At 37.8% G+C, this 17047-nt stretch overlaps 1 protein-coding gene across 50 annotated transcripts in view; it reads left to right on the forward strand.

The window, feature by feature from the left end:
- Window positions 1–17047, forward strand: part of MAP4K4 (mitogen-activated protein kinase kinase kinase kinase 4) — a 199304-nt gene that overhangs the window by 119572 nt on the left and 62685 nt on the right. For all 50 annotated transcript variants that reach the window (XM_037057278.1, XM_037057291.1, XM_037057274.1 and 47 more), the window contains 7 exons: window positions 553–678; window positions 1908–2018; window positions 5932–6022; window positions 7608–7738; window positions 9945–9999; window positions 11656–11734; window positions 14912–15087. In XM_037057278.1, coding sequence (XP_036913173.1) covers window positions 553–678; window positions 1908–2018; window positions 5932–6022; window positions 7608–7738; window positions 9945–9999; window positions 11656–11734; window positions 14912–15087 — 769 coding nt within the window. The remainder of the gene's footprint in view (window positions 1–552; window positions 679–1907; window positions 2019–5931; window positions 6023–7607; window positions 7739–9944; window positions 10000–11655; window positions 11735–14911; window positions 15088–17047) is intronic.

The raw sequence follows: 17047 nt of genomic DNA on the forward strand, positions 1-17047 counted from the left end.
TCACCTGGCTCTCTTTTTGGGGTGGTGGATTCTCACTAAGCCTGCTGTCCGCTGGTTCTGTGGCACTGGTCTGTATTCAGTAATCCACCCCTGGCCTTGCCAGACAGTGAGACTCTGTTGCTTGAGGTTGTTAGAGGTGAACCTTCTCCTCCTTAAGTGTGCCAGGTGATTTATGTTCACAAGTTCATTCTCAAACAGAAATAGCCTTTCTAGTAATTAGTTGAAATAGTAGCAGTCAGTTCTCCTTTTTTCTCCCATTTTTTACAGATGAGCAAATTGAGGTCCAAAGAAGTGAGGTAAATTGCCTAAGGTTCACATAGTGCAAGAACTGGGACCCCAAATGCCCACTGCTCTATGCTTCCTGTGCTCATCTTTACCTTTTGCACCTTTTGTGTATCTTGCATGGCTTGTAATCACATTTCAAAGTACCCAATTCTTGGCACAAGGATAAAGTGAATGGATGATTTTCCCTTGTTGGGGAGACTGAAAACTCCAGTAAAATCACACCCATCATTCAGAAACCACACATTTTATTTTTATTTTTTTCTAAAGGATGAAGAGGAAGAAATCAAACTGGAGATAAATATGCTGAAGAAATATTCTCATCATAGAAATATTGCAACATATTACGGTGCTTTTGTTAAGAAGAGCCCTCCAGGACATGATGACCAGCTCTGGGTAGGCACACGTTTCCTTAGTCTTTGTGGGGTTTCCTCTTGGGTTGTATTAAAAGGGCATTAGGGACCTTCCAGAAGGAGGAAAGAGAAAAGCAAAGAAAAAGGGCTGGTGTCTTTTTTTTTTACCTTTTTGATTGACATTATACTGATTATTTGATGTTGATTTTGCTTTGTCTGGAAAAGAGTTAAATTTATATTTCAGGAATAAAACATGTTTTAAAAGGAATGTAACCAAAGAGCAAGGAGATTAAAAACTTGAAAATAAATGCAAACTAAAATTTAAAACTTTATTTATGGAAGTTAATTAATGTGGAAAGTCAACTAAATACATCTTTCTTCATCACCTGGAAGTGAGAGACAAATTGTAAGGAAATAAACTTATGTCAGTAATTTTTAATAAGTTTAGTGGTAATCATTAATTAAAGATAATAAATTTCAGGGAAATTTCTGGGCTGGACACATTCAAACTCATCTGTTATTAAACACATTTATATTCATGATGGTCAAACTGAAATTCTATCAGCAATATGTTTATCATATTAGTTATGCCAAAGGTCCTGGGCTTAGAAAGCAAGAAAATAGATTAATACTTCTCCTAATTTTTAAAAAAGTCATTGCAGAAAGTTTTCAAAATTAAGAAAGTACAAGGAAAACAGTTACTTTCTTTTTCATTGTCCAAATCCCATCACTGTTAAAACTTTAGTTCAATTCAATTGGTTTTCTAGGTATTTTAAAAATATACTTAGATCCATGCAGTTCAGACATTTAGATATAGTAAATGCTGTAGTTTTAAAAACTGTGTATTACTTAGAAATAACACTTCTCTTTTGTACTACCCAGTCAATGTAAATTAGTTTGAGAATCATAATAGTTTGAATCTGGCAAATGAGAAACAACGTTAGGGAGTCTTTGTTTCAGATATTTGATAACTGAGCATTGATTAAGAACAAAATAGCTCTCCCGTGCCCATGTGCTAAGGAGAAAGAAGGGACATTAAGATCCTTTTCAGAAGATCTCAATCTCCTGGACTGAAATATATAGTTAATAAATTTGATGGTGAAATGCTCTCAACAGTCTTAATGCCTCCAAAGTGATCATGCACCTAGATCTTTAAGAAGGGCAAAAAGGCGTTAAACTGTGCTTTTCTAACTTGTCTCGGGTGTGTACTAATGTCCTGATACTGTGCTGACTGTTGGGATGTGATAATTGTGTATCTTTTCTGCCTTATAGCTTGTTATGGAGTTCTGTGGGGCTGGGTCTATCACCGACCTTGTGAAGAACACCAAAGGGAACACACTCAAAGAAGACTGGATAGCTTATATCTCCAGAGAGATCCTGAGGGTGAGGACAAGGCGTGGATCTTGTGTTTTATTTTCATTTTTCTTGTCCAAAGTATTTCTTCACATTAATTATAACTATACATGTTGCTCTTTTCATGAGAACCCAGGGCTCTGTATTGCTGCCTGGCTTTGATAGTTTAAACTGTATCATCATTTTGGTATAAAGAATGTAATATTCTGGCAAGTATCTAAAGAAAGTAGACATAACCAAAAAATAAGTTTTTTTCTGTATCTCCCTGAATTCATCTTCAAGTGTTAAAAAAGAAAATCAAAATGGAGAAGAGAAGTGATTGCTGTTGTTTTTATGGGAATCCTGTGTCCAAGCTTATGAATCAGTGTTAATGGTGCTGAATGCTGGCTTTCAAAATCATCCTATGGACTTTGGCATTAACTGTTAGAAATCTCTTTGAAATATTTATGAGAAAAAATTCTAGTGTTTAATGTTATTTACAGCCACTTAGAAAGCTGGCTTTTGGTCTTAGAGTAAGTTTCTGAACTAATGTTATTGCAGCTTCTGAATGATCCCTTTTATAGCAGAACCATCCTGATGGCATAGGCAGAAGGTTCTTAGTATTTCGTACTTGAAAAGTGCCTGTGAGTTGCCAGTGGCCTCTCTTTTTTGGTCAGCCAGCAGTTTTCTCTTTACTTACCTCTACATTACATACTTAAATGACTTGGTTTGATTTCATTTACCGCTACATTTAAAAAATAAAGACTGTAGAGTTAAACTGGAACCTAATTGTTATGCTTCTCTCACTAATAAAAAAATTACTTTATTTTTTATTTGTAGGTAAATTTACCCCATTTTTTATATTTAAGTTTCATGGAGGACTACAGGTTTTAAAATGCCATGTAGAATTCATGGAGATAAGTTTTAATTTCTTTTTACTTAGATATTTTATACAGCCCTTGAAAATAGATGTTTTATACAGCCCTTAAGAAACTGGTTGTGAGGATGAACTATGAGAACCATCTGTTTATACTCATATTCGGATTTCATTACTAAAACATCAGGGTTCTATCTTTTTACCAGGAGCAGATTCTAAAAGTGTGAAAGTAAGTACCCTTCCCTACACTCCTGTGGTGGAGTTCAGCATTTGTTGTATTAATAGCTAAATATCTTAGCCTGGTAGACAGGGAGGGAGCCCTGGTTAAGAGTGTAGGTGCTAGCGTTCATCAGGCCTCGATTTGAGTCCTGCCGTGCTGCTTACCTGGTATACACCCGGCAAAGCCACTCGACTTTCTGGAATTAACTTTCTTCATCCGTACGATGTAGGTACCAAGCCTATGAAGGGAGTACCTTCATTATGAAAATTAAATCAGTTGGTATATATGAGTCATATACTGTAATGTGTGGTTACACAACTGATCCTTAATATTAGTTGACATTATTCTCTGTTACATGCATACACTTACACGTACCTCTCCTATGTGTAAGTCCAGTGTAGGATTTCTCAAGTGGAGAACTAGGCTCTAGTATAAATGTCCAAGGCAGAAAATTTATTTCAAATAGACAGTTTACATACCTTTATATGTATAGGCAAGCATTGTTTAATAAGTATACTTACCTACTTCACTACCATTAGTCTCGGGCAACATTACAAAGCAGCCCAGGTTGTTCAGTGCCCCTATTCAACGAATATAGTACCTTCATGGACATCTTTTTTGGGATGCAGCAAGTATTTTCCACCTCACTGACCATGTGAAATGAGAGTTTCCTTTGTTTACATTTCATCTAGAATAGGAGTTTTTCCTATGACAAATATCTAAAATGAACTTTTTAAAAAAGCTTCTGAAAGAGTCAGGGCATCAAAAGCTGGTATGTATTTATCACAAAGGAATTACTGAGAGTCAGTCTTGGTAATGAGAAGGCAATGTAGTGAGCAAGGGGTGAGCTTTCATGGGAAAGGAAGGCAGCCACCCCCAGGCAGGTACCCTGGGATCTCAAAGACACAGCCAGGGATAATGTCTGTAGTGGTAAAACATGTTCTCACTTCTTAGTGGATGTTAGATTCAGATGCTGCTGGGTTAAGATCCCTCAAAAGGTTGAGTCTTGAGCATGTAGAAAAGCTGTTTTAGACTGTCCTGCTGGAAATTTTGAGACCAAAACATTTACGGACAGAGCCAGCGTGTTTATTCCAGCTCAGTTCCATATTCACGGTCCAAATGGAATTTTGGTAGAAACCAGCATTTTCTATAGAGTATGGGCACTTACAGCCTTTCATAGCCAATACTGACGAGCAGCCTTTGACTGCTTCTTGTTCTGTGTCCATAGTGGAATACTTACAGGAAAACTGTTGCCTAGCTTTGAAAAATTGATTCATTTGGTCTAGAGTGAGTATTTCTGTGTATTTGGACTTGTCATCTCCTAAGAAAGAACAATTGTTGTTTGACTTTTGGCATGAGAGTAGTTGAATACACACGTTCCATCCCTCCAAGGTACTCCATCCACCGAAAGTATCTTCATTGTTCAGAGCAGTCATGACTTGAGTTGGTATTGGTTGAGATTCCGATAGCCACGATTTACCCAGTGTCAGTGCAGAGGCCACCGTCCTTGACAGTAGCAAGGGGAAAGAGTCATTTCTCATGTTTATTGCTTGTAAGAAACAGGAGTGAACCCAGGCAACATTTCTGAGAACATATGGGTACTTGTCTTGGTTGCTAAAATAATCCCCAAAAAGTGTAAGAAGGGTGGTTGTGAAAGTTGGAGAAAAAAAATGAACTGGAATAATAAAAGTAGGAAATGTAAAAGCATTAGGAAAGCTGTACATTTTTTGGTCTCTTCTTTTGCTGTTCAAAGTTATTTCATGCTGAAAGGGGAGACTTATCCTAACTGTAGCACTAAGATACCATGTATTTTTAGTTCTCTTTTTCCCTAGTCAGTGCTTTGTGGTAAAACACTGCATATCCTATATGGTGGAAGAATACACAGAGCCGTTAAATACTTCTGTTTCTCAAGTGGACTAGTGACGGATTATTTAAAAACTCCAGTGTTAGAAAAACAAGTGTTCTTTAACTCATAGCCAGAAAAAGTATTTGATACTTTTATTGCTAACAATAAATCTCAAAAAATTAAACAGAAAAATCAAACCTAGTGTTTACTCTGCCATTTTTAATTCTTTTCAGAGTAAATAGATTGCTTGTGATCTTAACAAAGATGGCCTTAAGATTTCTAGCTAAAGGTGGAACAAACAAATGAGTTGTGAGAATGGTGCATTTTTATCTTTTTAGACCATACTAGATGCAAAATGTGGTTGTATTATTGCTCCACCTTTCATAAGAGACATACTTTTGGGCTTCATTCCAGATGCAAGGTCATCAAAAAGCACCATAAGCCCAGTAGGGTTTTTCTCTTTGGGAAATACATTCTGGAACACAAAGCTCCTTTGCCAGAATATTTTATACTTGGAATAGAGGTGGGATTTATTGACAGTTAGCAGTTTCTCACTATGTGCTGGGAAAACCAGGCAGTGTTCAGGGCCAAACTTTAAACCTCATTATCACCCTTTGCTTTTCCCCTGGGATGTAGCTAGTTCAAATATATCACAGGGTCACCCATGAAAAGAGATGTAGCATGGGAAAGGAACTACCATGTACACAAATAGCATTAAGTTATAGCAGTAAAAGTACAGATGGTAATCTATAGTATATCTTCAAGGGGTAGCTAGAAAGTAGTGATGTTGCTGGTAGGGATATTTGACCCATTGGAGTTGGAGGGTGGGTGCTTCTTTCTTTCTGTTTAGTGTTATGGGTGATGTCTTCCTGGAAGTGCACAAAGATTGAATTTTTATGTTCTAAATGTGGTTCACAAAACTTTTTGGTCTGTACAATGCACTTTGTCATAAAGGGCATATTCTTGGTTATTTACTTAACAGCAGTAAAGAACTAAAGTTCAGATCTGTTTTCCTATTCAGGGACTGGCACATCTTCACATCCATCATGTGATTCACCGGGACATTAAGGGCCAGAATGTACTGCTGACCGAGAATGCAGAGGTGAAACTTGGTATGTGATGGATGTACCGCAGGATCTCATACTTGTGCCTGATGCAGACCAGCAGTAGTCCCTGCCCTGTTTGCATTTAGCCTAAGTTCATTCTACTACCCATATTTTCTGCTTCTGCACTATTTAACAAGTGGGAACTGGGCATACTGCTTAGCCTGGCTCCATCTCCCTTCTCTCATGCTTCTCCCTCCTGCTCTGTTCTCTGTGTAGTAGACGGACTAGTGTCTAAATCACATCATGCCATTTTCCTGCTTAAAGATCTTTAATGGTTTTCTGTTTTACTTTGAATGAAGTCCACATTAATTACCATGGCTTGTAAAAAGCCATGGCCCCAGCTACTTTCAGACCTCATTTTGTGATGGCCCGACTCACTTCTCTCTTCTTCCTCAGTCACTACCTTTTTAACTTTTTTTGAACCTGGCTCAAAACCTTTTCTCATACTGTTTCCCAGTTTTGAAGCTCCATTTTTTTTCCTCATCCTCATAGGCCTTCCCTGACCCTCTCATTCATATTGGGTCCCACTGCTTGTTCCCTCTATAATAAGGATCACAGTTTGTAATTATAAAACTATTAATTTACTTATATTTCTGACTCCTTTACCAAAATACAGGTTCTGGGTGTGCAGTGACCAGGACTGATTTATTTGCCAGAGTATTCTTACCCAGCACTAGCATAGTGCCTTGAATGTAGTAGGTGCTTAGGAAATGGATACGTGGGTGGATGAATGGATGGATGGAGCTCATAGTGTTTTTCCTGGAGATGGTTTTATAGTGGTTCTTTTATTTTCCATTTTCCCTTACCTGGATCTGAACTTGTTCTCATTCCGTTTTCATAAAATAGTTCTGTCAGATTTTTAAACAGAATTAACATTGTTTTCTTCCACTAAGGCATCACAAAAAACCTCTTTATGCTTGTAAGAATTTAGTCCTCCTTTCCAAAAAGGGTAGGCACCGTAGTTATATTTTAAAAATAACATCTTCATCGTTGCTCTCTTGCATAGTGCCTGCAGTGATTGGTCATCTGTGGAGGAATAGTCTGACCAATTGGAAAATCCCCTCAAAACTAAGAGAGGAGGTATTTGATTGGTTCTCATTCCTAACAACCCAGCAAGCTGTGTGTGTGCCCTGCATTGTCCCCTGGTGCTAGGCCTGTGATATTCCCTCAGTTACCACTGGGTGGTGGATTGCTTCTTGCTGTCCAGGTAGCAGTAACTGCACTGACTGCCTGGCCTGTAAGTCTCTGTCCCCATGGGGAACATTCACCATGAGAGCTAGCCAGGTAGTATTTTGATAATGACCTAAAGGTAGGAGTTGACTCTGTTAACCCTGTGAGTGATGTCACACCTCTGTAGCGGAAGCTCAGGGAGGTGACCAGGTCTAGGCCTCCCAGCTTCCAGACTGGTAAAGGATCTTGGCTTTACTCTGGAAAGTTGCTCCTTATCATTGTTGGGACCTTGAGGAGTTTACATGTCCATGAAGTATTGCTGTTTCAGTTTGCTCTGAAGACACTTCTTCCTCACTTTTCTTGCTCTTATATTTTCCTTGTTTGTTAGTTGTGTTTCACTTTTCTTTTCTCTTCCTTCTAGTCGATTTTGGTGTGAGTGCTCAGCTTGACAGGACCGTTGGGAGGCGAAATACATTCATAGGCACCCCCTACTGGATGGCTCCTGAGGTCATCGCCTGTGATGAGAATCCAGATGCCACCTATGATTACAGAGTAAGATGGACCTGCTTGCTTGGCCTTCACTGGGTCCCTACCATTCCTGAGGGATGGGGGCTGTGTTTACAAATTTTCACCCCTTATCCCTTTCTGCTTTATCAATGAGGATGACATGGCTACCCTGTTGCAGTTGCAGCTTTGTCAGCATAGTATTTAGATGCTGTCTTCTGTTTCCATTCTGCATTATCACCTGTCTTCTCCTTACTTAGTAATACACTGTTTTCAAGACAGTCTAGGTTTTTTTTGTTCTGCATAGAACTTTTTGTTATGAGCATATTAAATGATTCTGCCCTGTTTGCTGTCCTTTTTATTTTGAAGAATATATTCTAATCAGATATTTATTTTTTTAAATATTGTCAGATATATAGCAATGGCTCAAATTGTTAAAGAGCTTTACAGCTTTGATTTGGTACATAGGTGTATTTGAATTATTAGAGTGACCTCTAGGGATATATATCAATAATGCACTTTTTTGACTCTGATGTAATGCCCAGGCTTGATTATCAGATTCAGGTTGAATATGTTAGCCCAAACTGTATTTTTTAATGTTCCCTGGCCTTATTTAATGAGTCAGAGTAGTTAATGTACCTGTCAGTAATGCTCAAAATTGAGTTCATAACATTCTCCAGTGTACCTCAGTATTTATTATAAATACCCAATTAATGAAATGCAATTTAAGCCTGTGGTACAGAGGAATTTTAATTTTTTATTAGCTGAAATACTTTAAAATAGTAGACATTATGACTTTTCACTTTTTAGTTTATCATTCTGTATCTCCAAAATTTGCATTTTCTAACATACTCAAAATATTTCATACATAAGTAAATGAAAATAATTTTAAAAAGTACAAAATCCAGTTATGCTGAACTGTATTAAGCAACATTATCTCAGAGGAGATGTGTGGTTCGTGTTGCACAACACCAGGGAGCATAGAACACCTGCTTGTCCTGCCACTGATGGATGGCTGCTGCTGAGGTTGATCTCTGGGTCGACGTGGTAAGCCACTCCTTTGCACTCTTACAGTACAGAAAACTCCATAAAAACAAAGGAGAAATTTGTGGGCCTCTCCTTATTTTTGTAACCAAACATATATATTTGAACTCTAAATAACTAGATTATTTAGAAAACCCTTAAACTGAACTATACTAAGTGATTCTTGTGTTAGGGTAGCATATAAACAAAAGACTGCTAATGATAGTAATCACCCATTATCTACTTTTTTTTAAGATTTTATTTATTTATTTATCTTTAGAGGGGAAGGAGAGAGGGAGAGAAACATCAATGTATGGCTGCCTTTCGTGCGTCCCCTGCTGGGAATTGGCCTGCAGGGGACCGGCCTGCAACCCAGGCATGTGCCCTGACTGGGAATCGAACCGCGATTCTTTGGTTTGCAGGCCCGCACTCAATCCACTGAGCTACACCAGCCAGGGCCATTATCTACTTTAAAAAAAATCTTGTTTGGATTTTAAGAAATTGGTTGATAATCATTTATTCATTCATCATCCTGTATTTACTGAGTGCCTACCACATGTGAGTCAATTCCAGGGACGCAAAGGTAAATAAAACAGACAAAAATTCTTGTCCTTGTGGAACTTATATTTGAGTAAGAATACAGTTAAAATTCAGAATTTAAAAATAAGAAAAGATTCTGTGCACAGAAAGGCACTTTACTTATTGCTCGCCCCTTACAAAGTTTGAGTGGAGTATAGAGAGACTCAGCAGCATGACTCACAGTAGTGAGCTGTGGTAGATTTTGTTAATTCAGCTATGGACCTTTTATAAAGAGTGCTTTCTAGCTTTTAAACTTAACATCTTCAATAAGTTTGAGATGTTAACATAACACGTAAGCATGAGTGTGTATCAGGGCCAGGAGTCTAAATATTAAATGTTTGTAAAGAAATGAAGAAACACACTGAGCAGCAGAGCATATGGAGGGCAGCTAGAGAGAGCTTTCACATGGACCATCTCTAGTTCTTTCATGGATGTGAGTGATTCTGATTAACAAGTCAGTGTTATCTGTGTTTTATTATTCATTTGAAAGGTATTCTTACAAATGTGTTTGTGCTTTTAATTTCCTGGCAAATCTCTTTTCAGTTTATACATCAAAGAATGTGTTTATATCATTTGTGTGAGTAACCAGTATTGTTAAGCTAGTGGCCTCATAACTAATATTCTACTCAAACATACTGTTCTGTTTTTGCAGAGTGACCTTTGGTCTTGTGGCATTACAGCCATTGAGATGGCAGAAGGTGCTCCTCGTAAGTAATGTTCTTTATAGCCAATTATGTGTAACTTAAATGTAGCTTTAAGGCTTCTAAAAGAATGGCTTCATTCATGGATGAAAGAAAGCCATTCCTGGTGGGACATGTAGACAAAGGAATCACAAATACAGTGAAGTTTTGGATGTAAAAGGAATTCTGGTATACACTATCCTTTTTGGAGATCTCCTTGAGGTCTTTAGGTTGTATTCAGATGTGTGACCTGGTTATGATGACATCATGTAATAAACAGTAATTTTTCTTTTTACAATTTGAACTTAATATTCTGTGAAACCAGTCTTAACACATCAAATTTAAGTATTATTTTTGTTTTGACTTTACAAATAGAGGCAAAACTTTTAATCAGTAAAATGACCTTTTTTTGTATTTCTATGCAGTTTTGCCTCTGCTATAGATTAAATCAATGACAACTTCATAAAATAGATTTTGATCAGGGATGTGGTAGAATTGCAGAGAATAGGAGAAACATAGCATTTTCTGCTAGTTCCCCTGATAAAAATGTATACATCAAGAATGTGTAACTGTCTGGTACGTAGTTGTTGCTGAATAAATTTTTGTTGAATGAATGAAAAAAATTAACAACAGTTAAGAATTAGTTTGCAGTACAAAACTGGATACCTGCCATGAATACCATATGTTCCTTCATGCTTTCTTCTGAGGAACAGAGACAAAAAAGTAGTATTGCCTGATCCTTTGTTTTATTTTGTTTTGTTTTTTTCCACAATGGGAATAGTATTATATTTGTGTGTGTGGGGGGGGGCACTCCCATTTCTCAGCTTCCTTGTAAGATTCTCATGAAGGTAAATAAACATGTGGAAATGCACATTGCCTGTTGTGTACATGTGTACCTAACATGCCTTTATTGGTTAAGTGATGGGAGTACAAACAGGAATTGCACAGAATTCAACAATTCCATTTTACTCTTAACAGTTTTGCTGTTTCATAGTAATAACAGCTATAATAGTGAACAGTCAGCATGTCTGGAGGGTTTAACTGTGCTTACTGTATTCCAGTAAGCACAGTTAATGAAAAATTATTTTCATTGTAATCTTCCAGATGGTTTAGAAATGTAAGCAGTTGATTCTTCTAACACTTTGAATCAGTATTAATCTTTTGTTCATGAAAACTTTTCAACATCTTTTTTAAATTGTACATTCTTGTCATTGTACTGGTCCTCCTTATATTTTGCTGTTTGAATGGGGAATTCAGGGTTTGCCTAAGGCTCATAACTAGATGTCTATCCTGCTTAACATAAAGCATATCAATAACATGATAGGACAGAGCCTTTGATATGTGAGTGAGCTCTAGATATCAAGAATGAGTAAAATGAGCTGGGTGGTGTAACTCAGGGAACTGAGCACAGGCCTGCGAACCAAAGGATCGAGGTTCGATTCCCAGTCAGGGCACATGCCTGGGTTGCAGGCCAGTCTCCAGCAGGGGTCAGTTCCCAGCAGGGGTCAGTTCCCAGCAGGGGACACATGAGAAGCAACCATACATTGATATTTCTCTCCCTCTCTCTTTCCCTTCCCTTCTAAAGATAAATAAAATAAATAAAATTTTAAAAAATACTTATTTCTTAAAAAAAAGAATGAGTAAAATAAGTGCCATACTGACACAACTGTCTCCTTTCCCCAGCTCTCTGTGACATGCATCCAATGAGAGCACTGTTTCTCATTCCCAGAAATCCTCCTCCCCGGCTGAAGTCAAAAAAATGGTAAGCTACAAATGTTTTTTGTTGTTGTTGTTGTTGTTCTTTTCTTTCCTTTTTTGCCGGGGGGGGGGGGGTAGTGATTTTTAGTTTTACTCTGAAACAAAATTCTGGCCATTCTGCTTAATCAAAACACAAAAGCCAGTGTCCTCAAAACACCAATTAGAAAGTATATTGTTTTTTTGTTTTGTTTTGTTTTGTTTTGTTTTCCTTGCTAGATTCTCTTTGTATTACAAAATAGTGACAAATGGCCATAATGAAACAGCATAACATGATTAAAGAAGAATGTTTCGTTTTAATATATCAACACATATTTAAGTATAATAATTTTTCTAAACATTTTAACATTAAAAAGCAAGGCTATATTGACTTACAGTCCCTCAGGTGAAATAGGATGTTAAATTTAATGGTGTTACTCACTATTATTATTGCACAACATTGAAGTTAGATGTTTCTTCTTCGTTCCAGAAGAATACATTACAGGAAGGGTCTTCTCTCTTTGGGCTTCCACCTTTCTTTCCCCTGAAGTTCTCATTTACCTGCCAAACAAAAATTTGTATTTGTGGAGAGAGACAGTGGTGACCTTTAATGATGAAAGCTTTAAGACTTACAACAGTGTGGAAAAAAATGCTGGTTTGATTTAATTTTAAAATTATTAAGTGGGACGATAGTGCTTTGTTTTTGTCTGAGAATTATGCATGCTTGTTCCTTCTTGAACTATGAGCTCTTTTTTATCAGTTCTTGTTTGCACTCAAGTTCCCCATGCCGGTGGGCCCTCGCTCCTCTTTCTGCTTCCCTGTTTTCCTGGGCTAATTAATCTACCAGTATCTTACAAAACACCTTACTACCAGGGTTTTGTTTTGTGTTTTTTCCTTTCTGAAACTATTTCAATTAGTGTGGTTTCCTTTTTGGTTTTTACCTCTGGTTCTGAAATAGGCAGAAGATCTCAAGTTTGAGCTTTTCATTCTGGATTTGGTCTTTTAGCTATTACTGTCGTTTTCTTCTTGGTTATTCACCTTCTGATGTTTTGTAGCTTTCTTTTCCCATCTGGATATACTCCCCACACAAGTATTTTTATTTTTATTTCTTTCCTACTGCTCCATACCCCTCCTTGTCCTTTCTCCCAACACATTCTACTATCCTTTCCCCACATGTTTGTAGATACTATTTTTCTCATTCTTCTTATACTTTCTCTGACCACATTTAACTCAGAAAACTGAGGTTGCCAATGTCAGAGATTTTTTTAAGGCAGTACAATAGTGAAGATTTTAGCCTTAGTGGTCTCCTGTATTAAAACATGATAACTGGGCATCCATGTGCGGCCAACCCTAGGGAGACCAAATGCATATGGTGGACATCACCAAGGAGGAAGCTATGGGGCTGGGGTAACACTTTATCTGGCTCTTGCAAAACTAGTAGTGCTCACTTTTCATTTTTTTCTCTATCCGATTTAATTAAAGGAAGTTTATGCTCTGTCTTCAGGGTGCCTCATAGTTTCTAGATCTTGTCAAGTGGGCCCACTCTGATGATTCTGCTCATTATTACTTACAGTTTGGGTATTACCCACTGTGTGCATAATACAGTGATGTTAAGAGACAAATGTAGATGGCAACACATTCTTCCTGTGTCCTTATACAAACTTTCTCCAACTAAACTTGATAAAATGTGTTTCCATCCATCATTCTCATTTTACCCAAGTTTTCTAAAGGGGCAAGGTGATGGGAAGCATAAAGTCCAACTTCTTTATGATTGCTGTCTTTCTCTCTACTGTGTGTAAGCTTCTGCTGTCTTTGGAGAAGTGACTTCCAAGATGATCAATGTACTCTCTTCCAGCAGAATGTGGTAATTGATTTTAAAGAATATAGTATAGACCATTCCCAAATGCTAATCTATAGACATGGTACATGAGGATCCCTTTGGAATCTTTTAGTTTAGGACTCCAGCTTCAAAATTGCTGCTTTGTTAAATCTGAGGAGTGACCGAAGTATTTGTGTTTTTAATGAACTCCCCAAAGTATCCTTGTGGGCAGTAGGGTTTGGGAGTCTCTGTTAGAGCATTGCACTACTTCCCCCATGTTCTTCATTAACCACAGACTAAAGTAACAACCTCCTTCATTGACTTTGGGGGCCCTTCTTAGTGCTAACCCCAACCTATTTTTCTGTTCTTGTCCACTTTCCATGCTAGCATCAGGTAATGATGTATTATTCATAACAATTTTCTACCTTTGTTCATGTCATTCCTTTCACTCTGGATTGGTAGCTTTTCTCTCCCATTTTTGGAATACCAAAGATTCTTATTTTCCTTAATGTTTAACCCACTGTAGCAGTAGTCCTTTCTTTCTTCTTCTGTAAGTTTGATGATACATCTGCTATTGTGTATACATAAATATTCTCCACTTTATTTCCTGTGTGTATTTCTTAAAGAGCCAGCATAAACAACTGTAAATTGTTGACCCATAAATATCTGTTGAATTGAAAAAAATAATAAGTTTGAGTGGAAATACAGAGCAACGGAAGTGATTCTTAAAGCAGTGAAATCATTGGAAAGAATTGAACTAATCTTTGAAATCACATTTTTAAAGGATGAATAACTCATTCATTCAACAAAAATTTATTACATACCTATTGTGGTCTGCCATACTGGGTGTTGGACTGCCTTCAAAACTATTATTTCCACCTCTGTGCATTAAACGTAAAGAGCTAATAAATAAAACAACTTGGGGGACTCTGATTGAAATATCTTATTAACAGGTTCAAGACCCCTAGCATTTAGTAACGTACTTGGCTCCTTCTCTTATTTTCTATGTCGTCCTTGTCTTTCAGGTTCCAGACATCTCTCCTCCGTCTGCCTTCATTTTAGCAAAAACTTCCCCTTTACCCCCTTGCCTCCTCTACCTTAAACGATTAATAAACAACATTAATTAATTTAAATCAGACTTATTCATGACTCTTTGGCGTTTTGTCATTGATATGGTATAACTCTTAAGCTGCGTATGAGTCACACCCCTGGTCTCCACAGTGTCCTGAGCTTCCTGTTTATGTCCCCTGATTCATTTGTGTGCATTTGCAGAATATTCACAGTGATCCTGAGGCTCTTCTTTGATTCAGTCTTATAAGTTACTGATATTTTGAAGCTTTGCTTTTGGGATAGAAATTTGATGATCTTTTTTACTTCCTCTTATAGGTCAAAGAAATTTTTTAGTTTTATAGAAGGGTGCCTGGTGAAGAATTACATGCAGCGGCCCTCCACAGAGCAGCTTTTGAAACACCCTTTTATAAGGGATCAGCCAAACGAAAGGCAAGTTAGAATCCAGCTTAAGGACCATATAGATCGGACCAGAAAGAAGAGGGGAGAGAAAGGTATTAAACTTGTTTATAATTTCAGCTTAAAAATGCATATGTACATATGTATACATTAAAAAAATTTTTTTGCCAACCAGAATAGGTTGCTCCTTGTCCCAACCATGAGTTTGTGTTCATTCACCCAGTGCTTGAGGAATTTGTCTTTGCTTTGCAGATCAGCAGTGGGCCTGGGGTCCGCCTGGCTCCAGGCAATATCCACAGAACTGCAATATCCAAGCAGATGCCATTTAGGCCCCACGGCTGGTCAGCACAGAGGGTTGTTTTTGTTGTTCCCTCTGAGGAGCACATCTCTGTTGCTGCACTTTTTACTTCATTGCTGATGTTATGACTTGCATTCATCATTCAGGATTTATTGAACATTGGCTGTGAACATTGTCAACACTGTGTTCACTTTTTACTTCCATGTTGCAGAGCTCCTGGGTTCCTTACTGCTTTCCTTTTCTGCCAGTGGGTGCTATGCCTAGGCCTGGGCCACATGGATGACCTAACTACTTTTCTTCATTTACTGCCTAACATGAACATGCCCTTATGCTTGCTAATTGAGGTTTCTTTCTGTTCCCAATATCACTGTTTGGTATTGTTCCACGTTCTGTGTCCACCTACCTGGTGTGCCCTCTCTTTCCCTCAGTCCAGCAAAGTACTCATGAAGCTTCATCGCCTGCTTCACAAAAGCTCCTTCCCTGAGGTCTCTAATTCACCTTTGACCTTTCTGTTTTGCAAATTCTTGGAGTAACATATGGAACAACATTAGGATAATAGGCATCTTGATAATGAATTTGTTTTGACACTCAAATTTCAAGGCCAAAGAAGAAACTAAAAAGGGCCAAATTCAACACAGTGCAAGAGTTTGTTACAGTCACCTTCAGAGGCTTTTACTGACCTGTTTACATGTCTATTTCAGTCTTACACAACTTGGATATTCAGAGTTAAGTCATCATTTGATGTTCACAATGACTCTTTTGCCTACTGATAATACTCCATCATAAGTTATTAACCTCTTGTAATTAAGCTAAGAGTTGGAACAAAGTAAACTAAAGTTTGCAACAAAATAACCATTTTTTTAGAAAGTTTTTTGCATATTGGATCATTTTCCCATTACTTTCTCTTTATCCTTACCTGAGGACATGATTTTTTATTTTAGAGAAAGGGAAAGGGGGCAGAGGAAAAGAGAGAAAAAACCACTGATGAGTTGCCTTTCATATTCGCCCCAGCGTAACCACAACTAAGGCAGGTGCCCTGACTGGTAATGGAACCCATGACCTTTAGGTTCACAGGCTGATGGCCCGACCAACTGAGTCACATGGCCAGGGCTCCCATTAATTTCTTAATAAGAGCCAACAGTCATGGGACATTTGCTGTTCCAGGCACTAATGAGTACTTAATTGACGTATCTTGTGTATTTTTCAACCACATTTTGCATATAGGACAGTGGGTACCTCTTATCTTCACTTCTTATCTTCAAGTCACAGTGGCCTCTTTTTTCTCTTTGCATTAATTCATCTTCCAAATATTCTTTACTTCTTGTCAATAATTAGTAGTTCATTATACAGAATTTGAACACAGCAGGGAACCTATTGAAAGGACTCCAAAGATTATTTAGGTGGACTTTACCTTGGAAGCTAGCCTGCTTGCTTATTTATTTATTTAAGATTTTATTTTTATTTATTTATTTTTAGAACGAGGGAAGGGAAGGGAGAATGAGAGGGAGAAAATATCAATGTGTGGTTGCCTCTCACATGGCCCCCACTGGAGACCTGGCCTGCAACCCAGGCATGTGCCCTGACTGGGAATTGAACTGGTGATACTTTGGTTCACAGCCCGAGCTCAATCCACTGAGCTACACCAGCCAGGGCTAGCCTGTTTTTATGTTCTTTAAAATTAGATGTTTTTGACTGTCTCGCAGTAGGAGAGATAGACTGATGAACTTGTGTGTGTGTGTATGTAACGTATCTAATAG

The sequence above is a fragment of the Sturnira hondurensis genome, unplaced genomic scaffold (assembly GCF_014824575.4).
Source record: "Sturnira hondurensis isolate 20B ecotype Veracruz unplaced genomic scaffold, ASM1482457v3 Scaffold0009664, whole genome shotgun sequence".
Taxonomy (NCBI): Eukaryota; Metazoa; Chordata; class Mammalia; order Chiroptera; family Phyllostomidae; genus Sturnira; species Sturnira hondurensis.